This window comes from Aplidium turbinatum, chromosome 14 (assembly GCF_918807975.1).
Source record: "Aplidium turbinatum chromosome 14, kaAplTurb1.1, whole genome shotgun sequence".
Classification (NCBI taxonomy): Eukaryota; Metazoa; Chordata; class Ascidiacea; order Aplousobranchia; family Polyclinidae; genus Aplidium; species Aplidium turbinatum.
The window spans coordinates 18,976,181-18,998,676 of NC_137485.1; the positions used below are offsets into that span (position 1 = coordinate 18,976,181).

General features: G+C 37.8%; 1 protein-coding gene across 1 annotated transcript; it reads left to right on the forward strand.

Moving 5' to 3' along the window:
- Positions 1-3,112: 3,112 nt before the first annotated feature.
- LOC145782959 (UPF0561 protein C2orf68 homolog) lies at positions 3,113-18,693 on the forward strand. Its single transcript, XM_082594718.1, has 4 exons — positions 3,113-3,228; positions 16,268-16,352; positions 16,513-16,647; positions 18,571-18,693. The coding sequence occupies exons 1-4, from the start codon at positions 3,113-3,115 to the stop codon at positions 18,691-18,693; spliced, it is 459 nt and encodes a 152-aa protein (XP_082450844.1).
- Positions 18,694-22,496: the final 3,803 nt, after the last annotated feature.

A 22,496-nucleotide genomic window follows, 5' to 3' on the forward strand; every position in this document is an offset into this window, starting at 1 on the left:
TGCTTACAACTTTGAAGTTACAACGTAGTTTGTCCTATTTCTAAACAGCTCATTTATTTCTAGCTGACGTCAACTACTTCGGCGAATATCTCCGTGTGATGAAGCCTATCTGCCAGGCTTTAGACATTCTCCAGGGCGAGTGCAAGGCGTATTACGGAGTTTTCTCTGTTGAAAAAGATGTGCTTAAAGCCAAAGCGGGCAGGACTTAGTGACTCTCATTTTGAAATGCTTGTGTTTTGGAAAGATGCGTAACAATAAATTTCTCTTAGAATGTGTTTTCTATAAAATGACAGTGTAAACAAATGACAACATTCGTTTTCAAGGTTATTTTTGCGTCACTGGGGACTTGAAGAGTGTTTCCTAACTTAGTGTCATTTTAGACAAAAGTAGCGGAAGAAGTAGCGGTAGCGTGCACTACTTCGGTCCGAGTAGCGGTAGCGGGTTGCGCGCTACTTTTGTAAATTGGTAGCGGGTAGCGGTAGCGCACGCTATTTTGGTCCAAGTAGCGGTAGAGGGTAGCGCGCTACTTTAAAAGTAGTGGGTGCCCACCTCTGCCTATACATGACCTTTATTGATCGCCTTTATTGACTAATAAAAACATGTGTAGCCTATCTATATCAGCAAATGCTTGATTTTTTTGTAAGATTGTTTGTGTATTTATTGTGTAACATCACCTAGCTTGAGGTGGCTGCTGACTAGATGACCGCTTGGTCTTTTTGCAGTCTTCTCGTCATATGACACACAGCAGATTATTGCATATTTTGTATTTTTTTCATGTTTGTGTTTGTGACAAATAAATAAACTGACTGACTGACTGACTGAAGCTTTTGACCTTGTCAGCAGGAGAGGCCTGTTTCAGCTACTGCAGAAGATTGGCTGTCCTCCACAGCTGCTTAGCATCATCATCTCCTTCCACAAGGACATGCAGGGTGTGGTCAGCTACGACAGGGAGACCTCTGAACCTTTCGCAATTCAGTCTGGTGTGAAACAAGGATGTGTCCTTGCGCCGACGTTGTTTGGGATTTTCTTCTCTCTGTTGCTGAACTTTGCATTCGGTCACTCCACATAAGGAGTCCACCTACACACCCGCAGTGATGGGAAACTGTTCAACCTGGCCCGACTGAGAGCCAAGACAAAGGTTCGTACAGTGCTGATCAGAGAACTGTTGTTTGCCGACGACGCAGCACTGTCAGCACACGTCGAGCACGAGCTGCAGCAGTTGCTCAACCAGTTTGCACACGCCTGTAGGGAATTCGCACTGACCATCAGTATCAAGAAAACAGTAGTCATGGGCCAAGATGTCCCCAAGCCACCTGTCATCACCATAGGACCAGAAGTGCTCGAAGTGACAGACCACTTCACCTACCTTGGTTCAACGGTCACCAGCAACCTGTCCCTAGATAAGGAAATCGATAGACGGATAGCCAGGGCTGCAGGAGTGATGACTCAACTCGGGGCGAGAGTGTGGGACAATAATCTTTTGACACTTAACACAAAACTCAAAGTGTACCGTGCGTGTGTTGTTAGTACTCTGCTGTACGGTAGTGAGTCCTGGACCACTTATGCCAGACAAGAAAACCGCCTTGAAAGCTTTCACCTTCGTTGCTTGAGGCGCATTCTTCGTATTTCCTGGAAGGACAGAATACCCAACACCACTGTTCTGGAACGTTCTTGCTCCCTGAGCATGCACCTTCTCCTCTGCCAGCGACGTCTACGCTGGTTGGGGCATGTATCCAGAATGAGGGATGGGCGCATTCCAAAGGACATTCTGTGCAGTGAACTTGCCACAGGGAAACGCGACGCCCAGTAGGACGACCTGCACTGCGTTACAGAGACGTTTGCAAACGCGACCTGAAGCTAACTGACATAGACCCTGCCAGCTGGGAACTGATCGCAGAAAATCGCAACAGATGGCGCCACGACGTCAGCGCGGGTCTAGCAAAGGGTCAGTGGAGGCGGAGGAAGCAAATAGAGCAAAGAAGACAGCAAAGAAGAAAAGAGAGACAGCAGCCTCAGAACTCCTCTGATTTCATATGTCCAAACTGTGGACGAGACTGCCACGCCAGGATTGGACTTCAGAGCCACATGAGAAGCTGCCGTACCCGGAGTGCTACCATCATCTGAAAAGATGGAAGGATGCCTACTACTACTAGTACGGCCACAAAACCCAACCAAGACCACTTATTATGATGGCAAACTTAGAGTAAGCAGTCGTTATAACTGCCGAGAGAAAAACAAAACAAGCAGCAACAACAGAAAAACATAGGCTACTGGTTTATTTCTGGTTTGGCAATTTAACACTTTTTCAGAACTGATTTGGTGAAATTGATGGTTTTTGATTATCACCCAACATGTGTCACTTGTGGTGCAATACTTTGCAAAAGTGTTTGACAACACTTGCTAACTTTTGCTGAAAAGTCAGCTGCAGCCAATGAGCCAATCAAAATCAGCTAAAGTCTGCTATTTTGGTCATATTCGGACAGCGTTGCCAGTTTCGCTGTGGTTTTTGCGCTGGAAATATGGCATGCGGGAAGTGTTTGCGGAGCACACAAAAGCTGCACCCAGGCCACATGCGGCCTACTTGCCATGCTTTGACCCATTCTGCTCTAGATCATGTTTTAGGTGCTGCTGGCAAATGGCATCAATTTAAAAAAAATAATTTTCTGTTGTCTGTAGCACGGTAATGTGGTTAGGTTTAAGTTCAGTTTTTTTTTTGTTTTTTTTTACCATCACAGAGAAATAATACACGTCAACATAGCAAAGGTCTAGAAAAAGGTAGAAGCGACAAAACGCGAACGTTAAAACGTGCTTGAGACCGAAATAAGTAATTAAGTTAAAATATTGGCACGGTCGCAACACCTTCATTTGGGGGCGTGCTTAATCTTCTTTCATCTATGTAACCTTTAAATCTGCATTGCATGCACGTTTTAGATTTTAAACTTCTGTGGTTTTCAATTTTGCCACCTTTTGTTGGTTTTGTTCCTGTACACTATTTGTAACTTCATCATTGTTGTTGTTTTCCGACAAAGAAAAATAAATTGAATTGAATTGTGTTCAACCTGGTTTGTGGTAATCAGTTATTAATGTTAATATAGGCTGAACAAAGTATATGATGGATCCAGATCCAGGTGAAGATAGTTATGATTCTGAAGAAAATGAGATCAACAAACCACGACTTAACATGAAGCATGGATTTATTCACCACATTCGTAGGAATCAAATAGATAGGTAAGCAGAGGCTTTTGTCATTGAAGCCTATGTTTTATGCATTTTTGTAGGTACTAGCTTACATGTGTAGTTGTGTAAAGGTCTTTTAAAATTTGTAAAGTATGCATGTTTTCTTTACCCACATTCTTTTAAGTTGTCAAATGCTCAATAGCAGCTTTTTGTGGGGGCTCCTTGACTTAAATAACCGCATGGTTTTTTCGGTGCCTTCATGGTGCAGTTTCCATATAAAAAAAGCTACTGTATTTGTTATATCTCCTGATGTGTACATTGAAAATGAATGTAGAGCTGTGCCAAAATAAACTTGATTGATTTGTTGTAAATTGTTTTCACTAATTAGAGTGGCTATAGTCGGAGCCTTTAAATTTGGTGTTAGCGATTGGCTATTGCTAAGGTAAATCCTAAAGTAATCAAATAGAACAAAATGTTTTGGCGAAAAAAATGAGAAAATTTCTAATATCTGTTGATTAGGGTGGCCAAAAAAAATTGAAATTTTTTATTTTTGTTTGCACACCCTCTCATTTGAGGAGGATTCATGAAAAAATGACACTGTGAAAATTTGAAGTGAATCCGACAAGAGGAAGTGCTCTCCCACCGACCTCAAAGTTTGGTTTTATTGGCATAATTCGTCAAAATTCCTTGAATATGTGACGTAATTCTTTTTTGACTTATATTTGTACATTGCAGTTGCAGCATTTTTGTTTTAACCATTGTTTTACTCTGAATTTATGATACAATAAGTGTTTCCACATGCAGAAAAACATAAATATTGCACAAAATAGATCACATTAACAAGCGTTTGGTATGAAATTAAATGCACTAAACTTTAGCGAAAACCGCATAAAAGTACGTTCACCAGTCACGATCGCAACGCTTCAGGTGACAACACATTGCCCAGAAAAAGCAAACGAAACGTTTGTAAAAAGTCAAGCCATTGATTTTATTTAATGGAGCTGTTGGCATGTTGGCTTTTACTTGCACTTGTTGGAAGCAGCTTTCTGTGGTGCTCGACCACCTGACAGAGGAGCTGGCGCTGCTGTTTATTTTCCGTAAGGACTTCATTGAAGTGAGTAGCTAATTTGACTGCCCAGTGCCCGCTCTGCACAATCATTGACGGCTTTGAGACGACGGCATGCAAGAAATAGCAGCCTTCAATTAAATGCCTGCTGCACGACAGTGATAGCTCCAGTGTGGATTCTCATATTGCTTGATGTTGTGTCAAAACAAAGTGCAGCTAAATGCTCTGCTACAACTCGTGTATGAATTCCACTACTTTTTGGCCCATTAGTGGTCCCGTTCCAATAGGCAGCTTTGGAATGCCAAGCAGTATTTCAACATGCATACCAGAAACTACAATGGCCAAAGAGTCGCACTTTGTGCCAGTGGCATTAGTCAAATGGTACCATGAAAATGAGCAACAAGTGGAACTGTTGGTTTAAATTTTTTCCGCACTGCAGCTGCCAGGCTTTCACGTGAGGTGTTTTGAGCATTCATGACAGAGGAATGTGACATTGTCAATTCATTTATATCAATTCCAGCTGCAGCAAGATCAGGAGTGATGATCATCATTGCTTGACGACTTGATGTTATAGTTCTGTTCAGTGCTGCATTAAACAGTGGATTATCAATAATGCAGTGTTTTGGTAATGGCTGCTCCTACTGAGTTTTTTTTTGTTTTGCTGTTATTTGGATTTGTGGTGCAAATAGTGGGTCACTGGAAGAATCTTCATCATCTGCTGATCATTTTCAGATGAGAAAGAAGCAGCACTTGATGGTACTGGATCAATGCGATTTCTGTTGCGTCTCTGTTCATCATCTTTGCGCTTTTTATACTTTGCAGCAGCTTTGCAATGCATTGGGTCCTCTGTTGTCATCAGTATCTGTCATGCACCACATTGGTCTATCAAAAACTGGCAGTCTTCTGGTATTGTTGTGCGGCATTCCCAGTTAGCATATGCAATATCAAATAATGCACTTAAGCTCTGGGTGAAGTCAGCTTCTGAGGTCAGCTAGGAAGCTGAATTTCGCCTCCCTTTGTGCTTTAATTTTCCTATATGCTCTTGATGGATGTGTTTTAGTTTGGTAACAACGTGAGTCTTTGCAGTGGTAGCGATATTAGCTTTCACCCACAAGAACTGCACTGCAAGCAAGTGGCAGTGTAACCTTATTGATCTTCATCTCGTAGTAGAGGTGGTGAAGAACCACACCCCATACAGGCAGCTGACATGGCCCCTCAACAGAGTCAACACTAGAGAGTGGGTGTCCATTTGTTGACTGTCTTGAGGGGCCATGTCAGCTGCCTGTATGGGGTGTGGTTCTTCGCCGTCTCTACTACGAGATGAAGATCAATAAGATTACACTGCCACTTGCATGCAGTACAGTTGCAGATGAAGTAATATTAACTACTACCATCTATGCCACTTTTTGGTTTGCAGCACCTTCATCAATATCTGCCCCTACTAATGACCTAGCAATGTTACAGCTCACAGAGGATTATAAAGAGGTTGACAATGCAATTTCTCAAGTGGCAGAAAAAAGTTGAGGTTGCGCTTGTGGTACATCAGTGAGGATCTTGCTGCACTACCTTTATTTAATGATAATAACACAGATGATGAAAAGAAAGCAATCGTTAATGCTCTTCAGAAAGACCCATTTCCCGAAGATGTTCGTCGAATCGTCGTGTTGCCCCAAACAAAATTGTCAAGTTTCAACGTCTCTCTTTGGCACAGTTTGTAACACAGCATTCACTTAACCTTTTCGAGTCACTGCTTCTGTCGACACATGGCGTGATTGTGATGATTATAAAGAAGCCTGCAAAGTTTGGTGTCATCTCAAAGCCGTCAATGATTGTGCAGAGCGGGCACTGGGCAGTCAAATTAGCTACTGACTTCAATGAAGTTCTTACAAAAAATGAACAACAGCGCCAGCTCCTCTATCAAGTGGTTGAACACCACAGAAAGCTGCTTCCAACAAGTGCAATAAAGTCAACCAATGGCTTGACTCTTTACAAACATTTCTCTTGCAATTTCTGGGCAATGTGTTGTCACCTAAAGCGTTGCGATCATGACTGGTGAACGTAATTTTATGCGGTTTTCGCTAAAGTTTAGTGCATTTAATTTCATACCAAACGCTTGTTAATGTGATCTATTTTGTGCATTATTTATGTTTTTCTGCATGTGGAAACACTTATTGTATCATAAATTCAGAGTAAAACAATGGTTAAAACAAAAATGCTGCAACTGCAATGTAGATAAATCAAAAAAGAATTACGTCACATATTCAAGGAATTTTGCCGGATTATGCCAATAAAACCAAACTTTGAGGTCGGTGGGAGAACACTTCCTCTTGTCGGATTCACTTCAAATTTTCACAGTGTCATTTTTTCATGAATCCTCCTCAAATGAGAGGGTGTGCAAACAAAAATAAAAAATTTCAATTTTTTTTGGCCACCCTACTGTTGATAGCAGAAAGTTTCTGCCAGAAATAGATGAAGCAATAGCTCATGAGTTATCGTTAACAATTAAAACTGCTGGAGATAAAGCACTTCTTAAAAATTAAATTCAAGTGAAACTAGTATGACCATAAAATGTGTGTTTGAGACTCCCCATGAAGTTCTTGTCATGGCATCAAGGAATTAAAAATCCGTAGAACATGAAAATTGTATGGAAATCTGTATCAAATGTTTAGTGGTCTTGGTCACAGATATGAATAAGGCAGTGGGTATTGACCGGCTCCGGTCTTTTAATCTGAAACATTATTTCACCGATCATGATGTATTCTTTTTCTCTTTCAAAGCAAAAGACGAGAAGAGAAGAAAAAAGTACCTATATAACTTCTAAACTAAATTCAACAATTTTATTCAACTGAGTCAGTGGCGCGTGCGGTCTTTCTTGGGCTGGTATCCCCAAGGGTATGAGTTCAATACTACCCAGAAGCGTTCCATTTTAAACTAAAATTACCTGATAACACTGCCTAAAAGTTAACTGAACATTGATGAAACCATTTTTTTTAAAGAAAGCATTGATTGATTAAATTTTTATCCTCGGACTGGGAAAGCTTCTTGCAGAACCTAATCCTGGTAGTTTTGCATACTTGTAGAGGCTTTGATTCACTGACGCAGGCCCGGTCACTGAGATTGACAGAGTGAAGTTTCCGATTGTTGAAGTCATGTTGCCAGGGAATTATTCCATCCATTAGATGCCTCTGAATGGAGCAAGATGGCCCGTTTCAGCGAGTCCAATTCGGCTAGTCCGATTAGGCGAGTGCCCTATTTGGCGAGAGCCCTTTTCGGCGAGTTCCCTATTTGGCAATTTTTTGATTTTTTTTTTAAATTATTGGGTACCGTAGCCTAATTATCATTGCCATTTTAGGGTTAGGGGTTAGAGGTTAGGGTTGAGGTTAAGGGTTAGATTTGGGGGTTAGAGGTTGGGGCTGGGGTCTTATTTTAACCTTTAGCGTCATTAAACGTAAAAGCGGCAATGATAATTAGGCTACGGTACTCGTAAATTTAAAAAAAATATTTAAAAAAATTGCCGAATAGGGAACTCGTCGAAAAGGGCTCTCGCTGAATAGGGCACTCGCCGAATCGGACTAGCCGAATTGGACTCGTCGAATAGTAGCAGACCCGAATAAAGAGCAGTCCTTAATGTGTGTTGCTCAAGCACACCCCGAGAGTCGAACCATGGCTGCTTGATCTTGAAGCTTTTTCGTTTCAGAAGTCAGGCGCTAACCAACTGAGCTATCGGGGCGAGCAACTGAGCTATTGTCACTTTTTACAGCCACCAAATTTGGGATGGGCAAAATAGAATAATTCGCTATTCTAGAACAGGGTGGTCCAAGACTGCGAACATGAAGGGCCACATTAGGGCCTGAGAAAAACTTTACAGGCCACATAGTGAGAAATGATAACGCGTTGCTGAAAGCAGAAACGTTGTTAAATAAAAACTTAACTAGGTTCCGATTTTGAACTTCTTTTCTACAAATTTCGATCTGTTTTAGCTACATTCTTACTGTTTGCAGGCTATAAACATTAACAGTTCTGCTGCTGGAAACGAGTTAGCTCGTGCAATTGTGATGTAATTTAACGTCACATGACGTCACAATGCCCCAAAAATCCTAATGTGTTGCCAGTCTGGGGGCCTGACAGGTTGCTTCAATTTTAAACCAAAAAAAACGATTTTTAACCCATTTCCCCGCCAAATTCCTAAAATTAAATAAAAGTCAAAACACCAATCAGTGTGAACAAAGCTTGAAATTCAGCAATGGCTTCGAGGTCTAGAGATTCTTAGACTGGGATCATGATGCCAGGCTACTAGTAAATTGATCAATGCACATAGGTCATGTAAAAGAGCTTACTTTTTATGCAGCAAGGTAATTGAAATATTCTATTATTTTTTAAGGTTTAGACTAATTTACCTATTCATTTAGAGTCACTAGACTAAACTGCTTACTGGTACTAGCTAGAAGTCCTGTAGGCTATCTAACCCTAGTCGCTAAAAAAATTCAAGCAAGCATTTTCTTATGAATATAGGCCATGACTATGCTGTGATGACAACAAAACTTTTGAATGTACTGTAAAGGCAAACCAAACGTGGTAGCCTATAGGTTTCATCGAAAGGAAATAGGGGAGACTCGGGTAAGTTGGCCCAGCAAAATGAAAAATTGAATTTGTGAGCTAATAACAAAACATATGTTAAAGCAAATGCTATTGAAGAGTAGAGAATTTATCACTCTAGAAGTGGACATATTCTTGCATCAAACAAACATTCTTAGGTATATAATTTTTCAAGTTTTCCGAAAAAAATAAAATGGACCATCTTGCCTTCCTGTGCGGGTAATTTGGCCCACCATGGAAGGTAAGTTGGCCACGTGGGCAACATGTCCATCTACGCCTTCTACGGTATATTAAACAGTGGAAAAGTTCTCTTTCTCCCCAATTTTATTTTCTTTCTAATTATTCCTTGGTTTTATAGAGGCATACATACATTGTATGCATTCATGTATCGTTTATAATATAATCTATTATTAGGCTATAAAGCTGTATTTTACCTTATTAAACTTTTTTTACATGAGTAGCCTACACCAAATAAGCTTTCGAAAATAACAAAAGTTGTATCAAACATGATGTAGTTGGAACGGCATGCCATTATTCCTAACGATCTGGTCACCTTAACGATACTGATAGGTAGGACCTTGTTTGCAATAGGCTACAAACCCCATTTTTGCATGGGTACCAATATCGGAACATTTTTTATTGTATCTCCGAAACGAGGTACGTTTTAGACCATCGCTTGAGAAGTGGTTGATACACATTTCCGCGATTGTTTTTATGATTACTTACCATTATTGTATTATTACCATATGGGTTAGCAATAAGTTGTCGCAATTCGTGGCATAAAAACGATGTTAGGAAGTGTATTATTGTTATTGATCATTTAAAGCCGATGTAAAACCGCGATTTACTTACTTTGGATACTTGATGATAGGCTACTTCAATCTTGCAAAAATAAGCCATCGTATTAATTAGTCAATTATTATCATTCTATATAATACCTCATAAAGGCAAGTTGGCCATGGTGGCCAACGTACCCACCCACGAAATGGGCCAACTTCCCTGCATGGCAACCATATTGTAAAAATTAAAAGTTATGTCAAACTATTGAGCTTCTAACAACAGTTTCACCGTCAATATGAGCCTTAATACCCACTCTAGCGCTGCACTCACAATATAATAACCTTTCTTACATAGTAAGAAAAAACTCACTCGACATCTAAAAAATTCTAAAATCCAAAATTTTTAAAAATCTTAATTTTTCATACAAATATCGTGCTCACATGTTTATACTGCTTGCTAGAGCCTCCCAACCTGGTGATAAGGTAGTTTCAACAGCACTTTCTCAGTATGCGTACGATACGTAACAATAACTATTGTAGTTAAAAAAATATTTAGAGTGGGCCAACTTGCCTGTTGGGCCTACTTACCTGAGTCTCCCCTATGATTGCAATCGCCTAGTTGGTTAAGTTAAACTTCGGTATCGTACAGTAGCCTAGCTACCGGCCAGCAAAAATTGTCATTTTTACATCATTTCAACGTCGCCAGACGTTGAAATCGTGTAAAAAAGGAACTTTTGCTGAACAGGTATAAGTTGCAACTGAGAAATATTTACAAAAGCCATTTGATTTGTTCAAAGAACCGAATTAGCCTAACGGTTCGTATTTACATTGATTCAATGTTTGAATACGTTGAATCACTCGGCCTATCGTTATTCTTTACATTGATTTCACGTCTGAACAGGTTGATTCAATGCAAAAAAAACTGTTTTGCGGACTGGCGCGCTTGTAACTGCAATGGTTATTTTGACGATCAATTGCAACACCGATTTGCTCCAAAATTTCAAAGTGCGTTTCAATAGTTTGGCAACCTGTTTTTCCATTACCATGGCAACAAGAGAAAAAGGAGAACTCCTCTCACTTTTTCAAAACGCTGGCAGCTAAAGTGTTAACAAATCTTGTCGCTGACAAAATACAGTTGCAATGAAATCTGACTGAGTTTGCTGTTCTGATCGACCTAATGTTTTGCTGCACGCCTAACTCACTTTTTAATCTCTGCCTGCGACTCAAAAGGTGATTTTCAGCTAGTAAAAAAGATACAATACATAACACGTCAGCAAATTAGCAAACCAAAACAATTTATTGTTTTTTGCATTAAGTGTCGATCTCTGGTTTAAATTAAGTGGTCGACAGACGTAAGCAGGCATCCAGGGTTTCATGTGTGTCGCTTTTTAATCGCTTCATAACGGAGAAAGTGCCTTTATAACGGAGAAAATGCTAGCAACAAAAGCAAAATATCAACGCATGTTTGTGTCGTCACAAACCGACATTGTTCACTCATAGTTACCTATTGACCTGATTATGCATGACTTATTTAGGGTTGTGGCGAATGTAATGTATTTATCAAATGTAGGTGTATTTTTAAACCGTAGATTTAGCACTGATAATTCCGGCATGCGCAAAATGTTTGCGGCCGCGTGCCAGGGTTTAGACCACCCTGTTCTAGAATACTGAAACCGAATATAGAATACAGATATCTATTCTAGAATAATTGACTGTTTTTACTATCGACGCATTTTAATAACTTTTATGAGTTTACAAAAACAATGAACATCACAAAAATTGCTTATTGCAGTGTAACAAATTTAGGCTTTCTAAATGTTCACCAGTCAAACAGGATCTCAACTTGGTGGCAGTTAAACCTGCACTTGAAAAACATCTCTCTGAAAAAGCAGATGTGGCAGGTACACAAAAATATTTTGAAACTAACTGATATAAACACAAAAATTGGTTTTTATTTGCTTTCCACCCAACAAGGGCGTTTTCAACAGATGTAGTGGATGCTTTCAAGAACGGGAGATAGGTAGCCATTTCTGAAGGTGAGGAAGCTATACTGTATTTGCTGATTCATCTTCACTACTGCATGTAGCATCTTCAATCCCACAGCTCAGGGGTCGGCAACCTTTCGTATGCAATGTGCCAGTTTATGAATAATATCAAAATATCAACAACTTGCGTGCCAAACATATTTGTATGTTTGGTTTTGTACTGGCAACTATCTGATGTTAAAATTAAACAGTAAAGTTGACTGAGTTAACAGACAAGAAACAAATTTGTTTTATTAAATTTATTGGAAAACATCGAATGCAGTCATAAGAGTCACTTTATAATGAGATGAAAATTGGCATCTTTATTAGGGTGGGTTGCAAAATGGACTTTTTCACCAAATTGAAAACCTCAAATGGTTATTTGAAAATAGGCCCGAAAAAACACCCCATGCCAAATCTGAGCTCATTTGGTCTAGGAATAGCTTGTGAAAATGCATTTGAAATTTCCCAAAAATCCTGATTTTTTGGAAAAAATGCCATTTACCATTTTTTCTACAGAACTTGAAAAAAAATATTCTGTCACACTATATTGATGAAATGCATGCCTTTATACAATTTAGATGTCATTGTACTCCTTTAAAGGTCAATTCAACTAGGATTACGCCTCAAAACTACTTGCTTGAAAATGTGAAAAAAACGTCAAATATGCATGATGTCAAATACAATTGAAATTATGTGTATTGTATACTGCAGTGTATTATAGTATACTGTATACTGCAGTGTATATAGATGGCCAAAATTATTTGGCCATCCCTGGTCTAGACAGTTAGGTGCCTGCCAAATAGGTGTGCACACTGTGGGGTCAGGATATTTTGATGTGGCACCCAATCTTTTAGGTGCTATTCGGTATGTCAAATTACACTCATAATCAAGACATTTCCCTATCATGCTTTTCATATTCATATATATCTAATGATTTAATGCGTAATTTGCGTATATATACAGTGAAATACTCGGTTATAGGTGAATTGTTCGTAAACAGTTTTTCGTAAAACAATTGTTCGTAAACAATTGTTCGTAAAAGCAATTCTTCGTAAAGCAATTCTTCGTAAAGCAATTCTTCGTATACATCAATTCTTTGTATAGGTGAATTGTTCGTAAACAGGTGATAGGTCAATTGTTCGTGAACAATTTTTCGCAACAGCAAGGTTTGTCTTGCAATTTCCGCTGAAGGTGCATAATGCAAATTTTCCTGAATAACCAAGTTACGAGACATAAACAAATAAGCACAATGAAAAAGCGCATTTTTTGTTATTTATTGGAATACAACAATTGTCTGTGTTTAGCAATTCTTTGCTTACACTACCAATACTACTTTAAGTAACTTCGTACAAATTGCCCACAAGCCAAGTTTAGTAGGCTATGAAGTATTGTGTGCAATTTTACGCAAGTAGGCTAATCACAAATTTCATCATCTTAAAAGTCTTGACGCCAGGTTCGGACGACTCTAGTTAGTCTTTCTGCACTGTCCTTGTACTTCTTCTTTGGAGGGAGTCCTGCCTGGCCACTGACATACTGTTCAATGCGAACCTCATTTAGGTTTTGCTCTCGCTTGATTGCAGATATGAACTTCCAAATATCTGGATGATTTGCAGATACCTGGAACATGAACCCTCTGTGCCATCCTTCAATGCTATTATTAGTTTTGGGAAGGCCACTGAGGACGCCATCATAGCAGTTCCACATTTGAATTGCAAACATTGGAGGACGGCGCCCTTGACGACGATCTGGGCGCCCAACCCAAGTGTCTTCAAAGTAGTCAATTACTGGCTGAGCAACATCTGGTAATACATTCCCATCGTTTTTCTCCAAATGCACTGGGACAAATGGAAGAACCAGCCACGGTGAGTTGAAAGTGGGTACTCTCTGCTTACTGCATTGACCATGGCCAATGGCCATCTCAAAGTCAGTCATGACTGTCTCTGGAACAGCAACAGCAGGTAACAACTCCATGAATGTATGTCCCTCTCCTTTTGTCCCCCAGCAGGGCATACACCAGAGGCACTGAAGTGTTTTCCTTCAGTCCGTGTATTGTGTAAAGCTGTTCAAACAGTGAAGGCATTGTTTTGAAGGTGCCGTCAGCATACCAGTGCTTTGAACGGGCAAGGAGCTGCAGATTTCTTTCAGTGGCACAATTATGTGTTTAAGCACAATTAGCACATCTCTAGCATATAGGCTACCCTAATTGATTGTTCGTAAACAATTGTAACTGTTTTTTAAAAAAAAAGCTGTAGCCTAACTTTTATGAACATTTGTTTACGAACAATTAGTATTACGGTCAATTGCATGCCCGAAGAATTGCTTTACGAAGAATTGCTTTACGAAGAATTGCTTACGAACAATTGTTTTACGAAAAACTGTTTACGAAGAAAACGTCAGACACCGAAATACTCATAGAGCGTGAGAGTTTATGTTTCACCAACAGATAGCCTCGAGGCACCTTAAACCTTGTTCAGGCTATATATAAAGTAGTATTAGGCTACTCCTGGTCAAAAATGTCAATTAACAAATCATTTACATTATGTGAGATGTCAAGAGTGTTGTATCATATTGTTTGTTTTAAATACAAAATCTATCCAAATGAGTAATTTTTGATGTCAACAAAACTTTTGAATGTAATGTAAAGGCAATTACATCGTTTTAAGACGTTGAAATCGTGTACAAAAGGGAACTTTTGATGTCCAGGTATAGGTTGTACCTGAGAAACATTTACAAAAGCCATTCGATTTGTTCAAAGAACCCAATTTCGTATTTACATTGATTCATTGTCTGAATATTGAATAATATTCAATCGTTGGATTTACAGAAGGCCTCGTTGGATTTTCAGACATTGAATCAATTTAAATACGAAATGTGAGGCTAATTGGGTTCTTTGAACAAAGCGAATGGCTTTTGTAAATGTTTGAATATTGAATAATATTCAATCGTTGGATTTACAGAAGGCGTCGTTGGATTTTCAAAAATTACCGAATAGGGAACTCGCCGAATAGTAGCACACCCCTTGGCCCTTCCTGTGACGCCAATTATCTAAAAAACATTACAGAAAATGTTCTTATCTGGTTTCGACACTTGCGTGACAAGCTATGAATGAAATATTTAAGCCTATTCTACGCAATTCGCATTTTACACTTCGTTAATGGAAACTATCTTTACATGGTATTGGTATAACATGATAATATGGAGTATACAATTAGGCCATGCTTAGACAATCACTTTTGTGAGTTTGTTATGAGCAGTGAGCTAACTGAAGTTAGGGAATAAACAGTCATAAAAAAACATCATGATTATATGGATGAAGGTTTATCTTCTTTTTTTTTTAAACTCATTGTTTTATACAAAGCCCAGTCTACGAAGCCAAGAAGTCATGGGAGTGTGACGTATCAAAAATTTGAACAAGTTGTTATTTTTCTACATCAGTGTGACGTTAGTTACAACTTTAAAAAAGTCTATATCTTTGCTTCTGTAGAAAATCCGCAGCAAACGCCTTGTTTACACTTTTAGTATCGGCCAAATTTTGCCGATACCGATACTCAGAAAATGGCCGATATCACCGATACCGATATATCGGTACATCTCTAATTAGTAGATATAATGCTGTACTTGTTTAATACAGACTTTGTATTCTTATATTTGCTTGCAACGTCACAATGTGGTTTGCAAATTTTACTAGATGCAGTTCAAACATCTAGTGAAAAATATGGACTAAAAATAAACATTAACAAAACTAAAACTCTGGCAGTCTCGAAACGTCTTCCTGAACCAACAATTTGCGTGTACTGCAATGATAACACAATTGAACAGGTTCAAAAATTCAATTATTTGGGCTCAATACTGAATCCAAGCACCTGATGTGAAGAAGAAATTAGACGACGCATTGCACTACCAAAATCAAGTTTCAACACCATGGCAAAAATCTTTAAAGATCGAAAGCTCTCCAAAACCTTAAAAATTCGTTTGTTAAAATGCTTTGTTTAGTCAATTTTGATGTACGGATGTGAAACCTGGACGCTAACGGCAAAAACACGAAAAAAGCTTGAAGCTGCAGAAATGTGGTTTTACCGAAGAATTCTCAAAATTCCATGGACAGCTTTTCGAACCAACAGAGCAGTTCTCCAACAGATGGGCCAGGAGCAGCAGATAATGAGATCTATAGAAATGCGGCAACTGAAGTTCTTGGGTCACATCATATGGAAAGGCGAACTTGAAGATTTATCTTTAAGTGGAAAAATACTAGGAAAACGGTCAAGAGGAGCTCAAAGATTTACATTTTTGCACAATTTTCAACCACATACCAAAAACCCTACTAAAATTTGGCAAGACGCACGAGATCGATCAAACTGGAACATCATTGTACATCGAGGGCTGTATCAGCCATGATACCTACAGAGAGAGAGATTCTTAAATTGCTCTTCTGAGAGAGTTTTATTGTGTGTTTGTTTTTTCTATGTTTGGATGCGTATTTAGATTCGAAAAAAAAAGATACTAAAATCATTAGACTGCAAACAGACAATGCCGAATGTCAAAATAAAACAGAAATTTTAGTATTTTTTTGAACTGCATTTTTTAGTTATACACTACAGTATATTATTTTTTGTTTGTTTCAGAGATAATTATGACAAAAAGCTTAAAGCTACCCCTAAGAATAACAAGTCTCAAAGGCAAAGTTGCCTAAGAAAATCTGAACCCAAGGTATGTGCAATTTATTCGTGTGACCAGGTTTTTGTTTCCATGCATTTAAACGTAAAGTTTTCCATGTTCCGTTTTAGCATACTTGTTGCAAACAAATCATTAATATAATTTGTAAAAGTTTTAAGAAAATAGTAACTGATTTTGATGTAATTTGTCACAGCTGTATGTGCCGCCAAAACATTCGGACTACTCTGACAAAGAGAGACACTTAGAAGCAGTTGGGAGTGGATCTGTGGGAAAAGCTTTGTTTAAATTAGAATATACGGCAAATAATGGGAAAGTCCATGAGTTGCTGGTAACTATTTCACCTTTGCTCGAAATTATTGTGTACTTTTCGTCATGTTTCTGTTTACAAATGTTATTAGGTGCTTATGTTACAAGTACAACATTTTTGTGACAAAAAATAAATAAGTAATTTTGTTTTCTTGTATCTTTTAACAAGCAACAAGCTGACTACTAATTCTGAGTACTTAATATGAATTCAGATTTGACCGAGCGCAAATTTAATAGAACAAGTCTATAGGAGACTGTTAAAATGGAGCCATCCTTAAGCCACCATGCCCAAATGACACGTTTGACCTAACTCTTCCCAAACAGCAAAATATGTCATTTTTACATTGATTCAACGTCTGCAGACGTTGTCATCAATTTAAAAATGACGCATTTGCTATCAGAGTTGTATAAATACATGACGCACGTCTTGTTCACTAGGTAATATTAATATATCTACTGAGATAAAACTCTGGATTTCTGCTGTTAATCTCCTTTACTGTTACTTTATAAACAACTTGAGATAATTATACATATGCGACAAGTGAAGAGAGAAATGCAGTTATCTCTACACGATTTGATTAAAATTGTTTATTATGCATAGATGCGTGCGTGCCTGAAACATAAAAGAGAAAATTAGTAAATTGCTGTTTAATCACGAAAAATGAGTGAATTGTTACTGTGAGAGGGTTTCTCTCACCATTTTGCCAAGATGAACTGGAATAACAGATGTGTGTTGTCTGAACTGAAACAAAACAATTTTGGAAGTGTAAGTAAAAAAACGAGGACAAAAACGTTTTTTAGCATGCCTACTGTGAATAAAGTGCGTTACTTTGGTAACGAGTCATTACGACAAAGTGTCATTCGGGCATGGCACCATACGTATGGCATTATTTTGCTTTAGACTAAAAAATCAATCATGTTATCAAATCTAGAGTGAGACTGCTGTGCATTTCATATTTTCACCATTTTTGTTTTCAAAAAGCCTGAGGTCTGATGTTGGGTTTTGGGTAAAAACTCGACATCCAAAACAGCTATTATGATGCCATAAAGACGTAGGGCTCGCGCCTTGAAGTCTCAAATACCCCATTTTCACGTAATTCAAAAACTACTTATGGTAGAATGTGAAAATGCGCAGAAGATACGGTTTCCTATGCCTATTTCTAAACGTCGAAATACGTATCGGAAGCAAAGAAAATGTTAGTCAAGGAAACTAGCTTTTTGAGTAAATTTTAATTTTTGAAAGATAGTTAACTTTTGGTGTGTTTTCAAACATGCTTCGGTATTTTTCTATTGCAAAATCATAATATTCTAGAATAGAATAACCCCACCACATCAAATCCCAAGCTTTTTAAAAACAGAAAATGGTGAAAATATGGAACACCCTACTGTTCACCAGGCATTTAATCATGAAGCATTTTCCTACGTTTTTTTAGTGACTGCAGGCTAAGCAGCCGGAAGGTGTAGAAAATAATAACCATTTTTATTTCAGACGTTTTTTCAATCACCACAACTGAACTGACTTCATCAAGGGGGTTAAAATATGTAAAAACTACCTGTTTAGCAGTAAATTGGCAGGTGATAGAAACATATTGCCGAAATGAAATATTTGTAGGATACAAAATTTAAAACTACACAATATTGCTGTCCGATTTAATTGACAACACGGATGATTCACAATAATTGTACTGTCTAGCTAGTAAACCTGTCCATCTCCTCGATGCCTTAACAACAATAAAAGCTTCTGCGTTTTTAAACTTTGCATGCTACAAATTTTTTCATGCCGTCAAAATGTTTTTGTGGTGTGCCATTTTCTGCTAAATGTGAAGTTTTCAACTGTTTTAGCCCCGCTTGATAGATTCGGCAATGTCAGATGAAATTAAATGCTAGTCTGTATAACTATCCAAATTGTGTAATGTAGCAGAGACTAGATGTTCTTATGGCACAGGTAAAGCAAGACCAGGATGCAAAGAAACTTGCCAAACGGTTCTTAAATCAAGCAGGAATCCCAGTGGACCTTTTAGAAACTTTGGAATGGAAAATCAATCAAGAACAAATTAAACGAAGCTAAGTAAGAAAACACCAAAACGTGGAAATCTGCTGCTTGCAGTTCAAGAAAAGGCGTTAGAAGATAAAGGAGGTGTTGGACGTTGTTGTAGAATCATCACAACAAAGCAATTCATACCGTGTTATTCATTGTTATCAATGCTACTTTAAACATGTGATACTTTGAGAAAACACTTAACATTTCAGTAGAAAATGCAGATTAATTTCAATTTTTTTTTAATGAACATGCTATGTTTGAAGTACGGTAATATGTTTGAAAACATTGGAAATTCTTGCAAAGCTGCACTAGCTTTTATTTTGGTGGAAAGCTTTTTTGAACACCTTTACGTCAGTGGAACAATTTTGGTGTATGTTACTTTGCCAAGTACAAAAATATTTTTTGCCTTGAGGATATTTTTTCTAACGTTCTTTTAATTGGTCCCGCATGAACAAGTTCATTGTAGATTCTAGTGAACTTCCTAGGTGTTTTTTTTGAAATCTAACGCCAATCGACTACCGTATTTCCAAATTTGTACTATTTTTGCTTGACAACTGAACCTTAATTTCAAAATCTGCGTTGGCCAGGCATATGATGTTGTATCCAACATATCTGGGGAAGTGAAAAGGGTCAGTCCAAGCACGATTAAAGAAAGTAAATCCTTCCTGTTTATTTTTTGTTTATGGATGTTGTTGCTTAAATCCAGTTGGAGTTCATAGTGTTGCATACAGTGTTGTTCAGATGTCATATCACTTAATTGGAGTACGGTAATTTATCGACTGTACGCTTGTGATACGTTTAGAGTTATAGCCCAGTCAGAATGAAAATTCGTCCAAACCTGTTTTTGCTTGCGTACCGTAATGATTGCGTAATGCGTATGGATACTTCAGGAATTGCGATTCGTCTTCATCGTTCAGTACGACGAGATCGCCGATTTTGAAGTCAGGTCCATTCCTTATAATTTTTATAATTTTAAAAGAGAAAATAGTGAGGACAATAGTGAGCGGATCTCGAGATATAGCTGTTGGAAATTTTCACCACTAGGTGATGATTTTTTGTCCGAGAGAGATTGGCCAGCAAGTCTTTTTGTTAATATATTATATGCAATCAAGGAATCCAATTCTGAGGTCTAAAATGCATTTAAATCAACCCAAATGGGTCTAAATAGCATTTCAAAATTAATTTTCAGACTTTGAATATATGCCAAACTTCTGGAGCCCTTTTTGGCCTGTTTGGAAACGTTTAGAAATTTATTTATTTTTTAATGATGATCTATTAATGCTATACTACTAGGAAATACATGATTTATACTTTAGTATTGACCATAGAATATAGATAAATTAAAAAGTCTAATTTCCTGTAAAATACATAGAAGTATAATTAACAGATGGATTAATTTTTAACATTGTCAAAAAATATTTTTTTTTTTGTTAAATCATCAAATTTAAACTGCATGAATGATGTACATGATGCCTTATTCACTATTTGATTATTAATTACAATTATTGTAATAGTGCCAAGGTTTTGTGTAGATAGCGTTCATCAACAATATAAACTGAAAATACAAATAATGTCTTATTTTTATTTCTACTATCATAAAAACCACACAGCTGAATATGAAAACATGTTCAAAACATTTTACTATTGTCGAGATGAGTTTCATACGTGTAAATGTCATCATCATAATTGTCAGACATTGTTGTTCCACTGCAGGATGAAGGCCTTCCCCATATCTTTATAATTTTGTCTGTCTTTGCACGTTTGTGTCCAGAGTTTGTCGAATTGGCAGAGTTCGTCTGGCCATCTTGTTCAAGCGGTATCCAGTCAGTAGCTCTTCTTGTCCATCTGTTGTCAGTTGTTCGCATGCTATGTCCTGCCCAATTCCACTTTAAACTTTTTATTGTTTGAATGATATCTTTGATTTGTGTTTGTTGTCGTATCCATTTGGCTGGTTTCCTGTCTTTCCATGTAATGCCTAAGAGTACTTTTTCATGTGAACCTGTAGGCCACTGTACCTGTAGACCACTGTAAATCAATGATCTTGAAACAAACAACTAATACAGGGTACCGGTTCAAGCAGAGAAATGTAGAAACGGTTATTATTTTGACAAGTGCAAATTAATTAAAATTAGCAACAATATTACTCCGGTCGCTGATTCGAAAGCTACGTCCTGTTGAAGTTGCAGCAAATGACATTGAAATTATGCAAATAATTTCTGTAAATGGAACCCAACGTTGGTGTTTATCAGTCGGCCATTTGAAATCTCAACTTGGTCCAGGTGGATGCATGAACATGACGTGTGCATCCATTTCTTCTTGATTAATTTCATCAACAAGACCTATCCAGTCCACCACTGACCATCAAACTTACAACCAACATAATTATTTACATTTGTATCTAATAAATTAATAACATTCGGTACAGCATTAAATGTGTGCACCCCAACAAAATGTTCATCCTCACTTGTTCTCTTGCATCCAATAGAATTACAAGAAAGGGGTTGACAATGATGAAAGGAACGGGTACCAGGAATTGTTGATCCAAGTTCAAAACGCTTAGCCATTACAACACGTTGTTTTTTCAAAGTAAAATGCACAAAGAAAAAGAAAGTTGTTCCTGTCATATGTGATTTGCAATATTTAAACAATGACTCTGCAGTTAAAATTTGGTTATGACATGGACATTGTAAACTTGCTCTGGTAGCCATACGCTTAACAGTACCTCCTATCCCATCACAAGGCGATTTGCCGTGACTTGTGGGAAAAAAGCTCCAAGTTGCCTTGACTTTGAAGTTTGATTGGTGAAAATATGATGAAACAGGTATCCTGTATCAGAATCATTTCGGCACCACATTTTAAATCTCCTTTTGTTTGGCTTCATGGGCATGTATTGCTTCATAGAATGCTGGCCTTTGAATTTTATCATGTGCTCGTCTATTGCTTGCTTAGTTGTTGGATCCATAGCACATTGAAATGCCTCGTTAAAATGAAATATAAGTGGTCTAACTTTCCAAGCTCTATCTGCTATGTCATGATCTTTATCATTGTCACCAAAGTGCAGGGCAGTTCGGATTTCAAAGAATCTGTCACGGGGCATAACGTCAGAAACAACTTTTATTCCTAGTCCAGGATCTTGGCTCCAGTAATCTCGCAGAGATGGAACAATGTGATTTCCCAAGAATGATGTAATGCCAATAAATGCTTTCAACTCATCAATCAATACCAAAAGACACATCGTTTTGCTGCATATACAATTGATTTTGAAAAATTACTTTTTTCAAAAGAACTTCAAGATTTGTAGCGTCTAGAAATACGTCTAGAGGTGTTGGCTCAAGCTCGTATTTGAAATTTACTTTTCCCTCTAAGTTACAGTTTGGAATCGAAACAGGAAGTGATATTTTTTTCCAGTTGAATATACGATTCAAGAAAGCTGGAATTTCTGTTGAAGTGCTTGCTCGAGCATCATCTATAGTGACTACATGCTCATCATCATTTACGGTCTCCTCTTCCAAGATCATCAAATCTTCCTCATCAACAAGGTCATCTTCAGATGCATCAGAGTCACTAGCAGCTAATAGCTGAATAACTTCACTGGAAGTAACAAGAAACTTTCGCAATCTAACTTGTTTGTTAGCCATCTGCCAAACAAAAATGTCAAGTAAAAAGTACTCGTGAAACCGAATGCGACAAAAATGTCCCATTTGTATAATTAGAAATTTTCGTGATTGAAAAATACTTTTGTTTCAAATAATACTAGTACAACAAAATTGTCGATTTTTTAAAACAAATCAACTTTACAAAGCAAAATTACAGCTGTTTAGTGAGGGTGA

Bases quoted from the DNA above. Each gene is read 5' to 3' on its own strand.
- LOC145782959 (XM_082594718.1), top strand. From the start codon at position 3,113: ATGGATCCAGATCCAGGTGAAGATAGTTATGATTCTGAAGAAAATGAG. The intron at 16,353-16,512 runs GTATGTGCAATT...AATTTGTCACAG, and splicing joins TAAGAAAATCTGAACCCAAG to CTGTATGTGCCGCCAAAACA. The intron at 16,648-18,570 runs GTAACTATTTCA...CTTATGGCACAG, and splicing joins GGAAAGTCCATGAGTTGCTG to GTAAAGCAAGACCAGGATGC.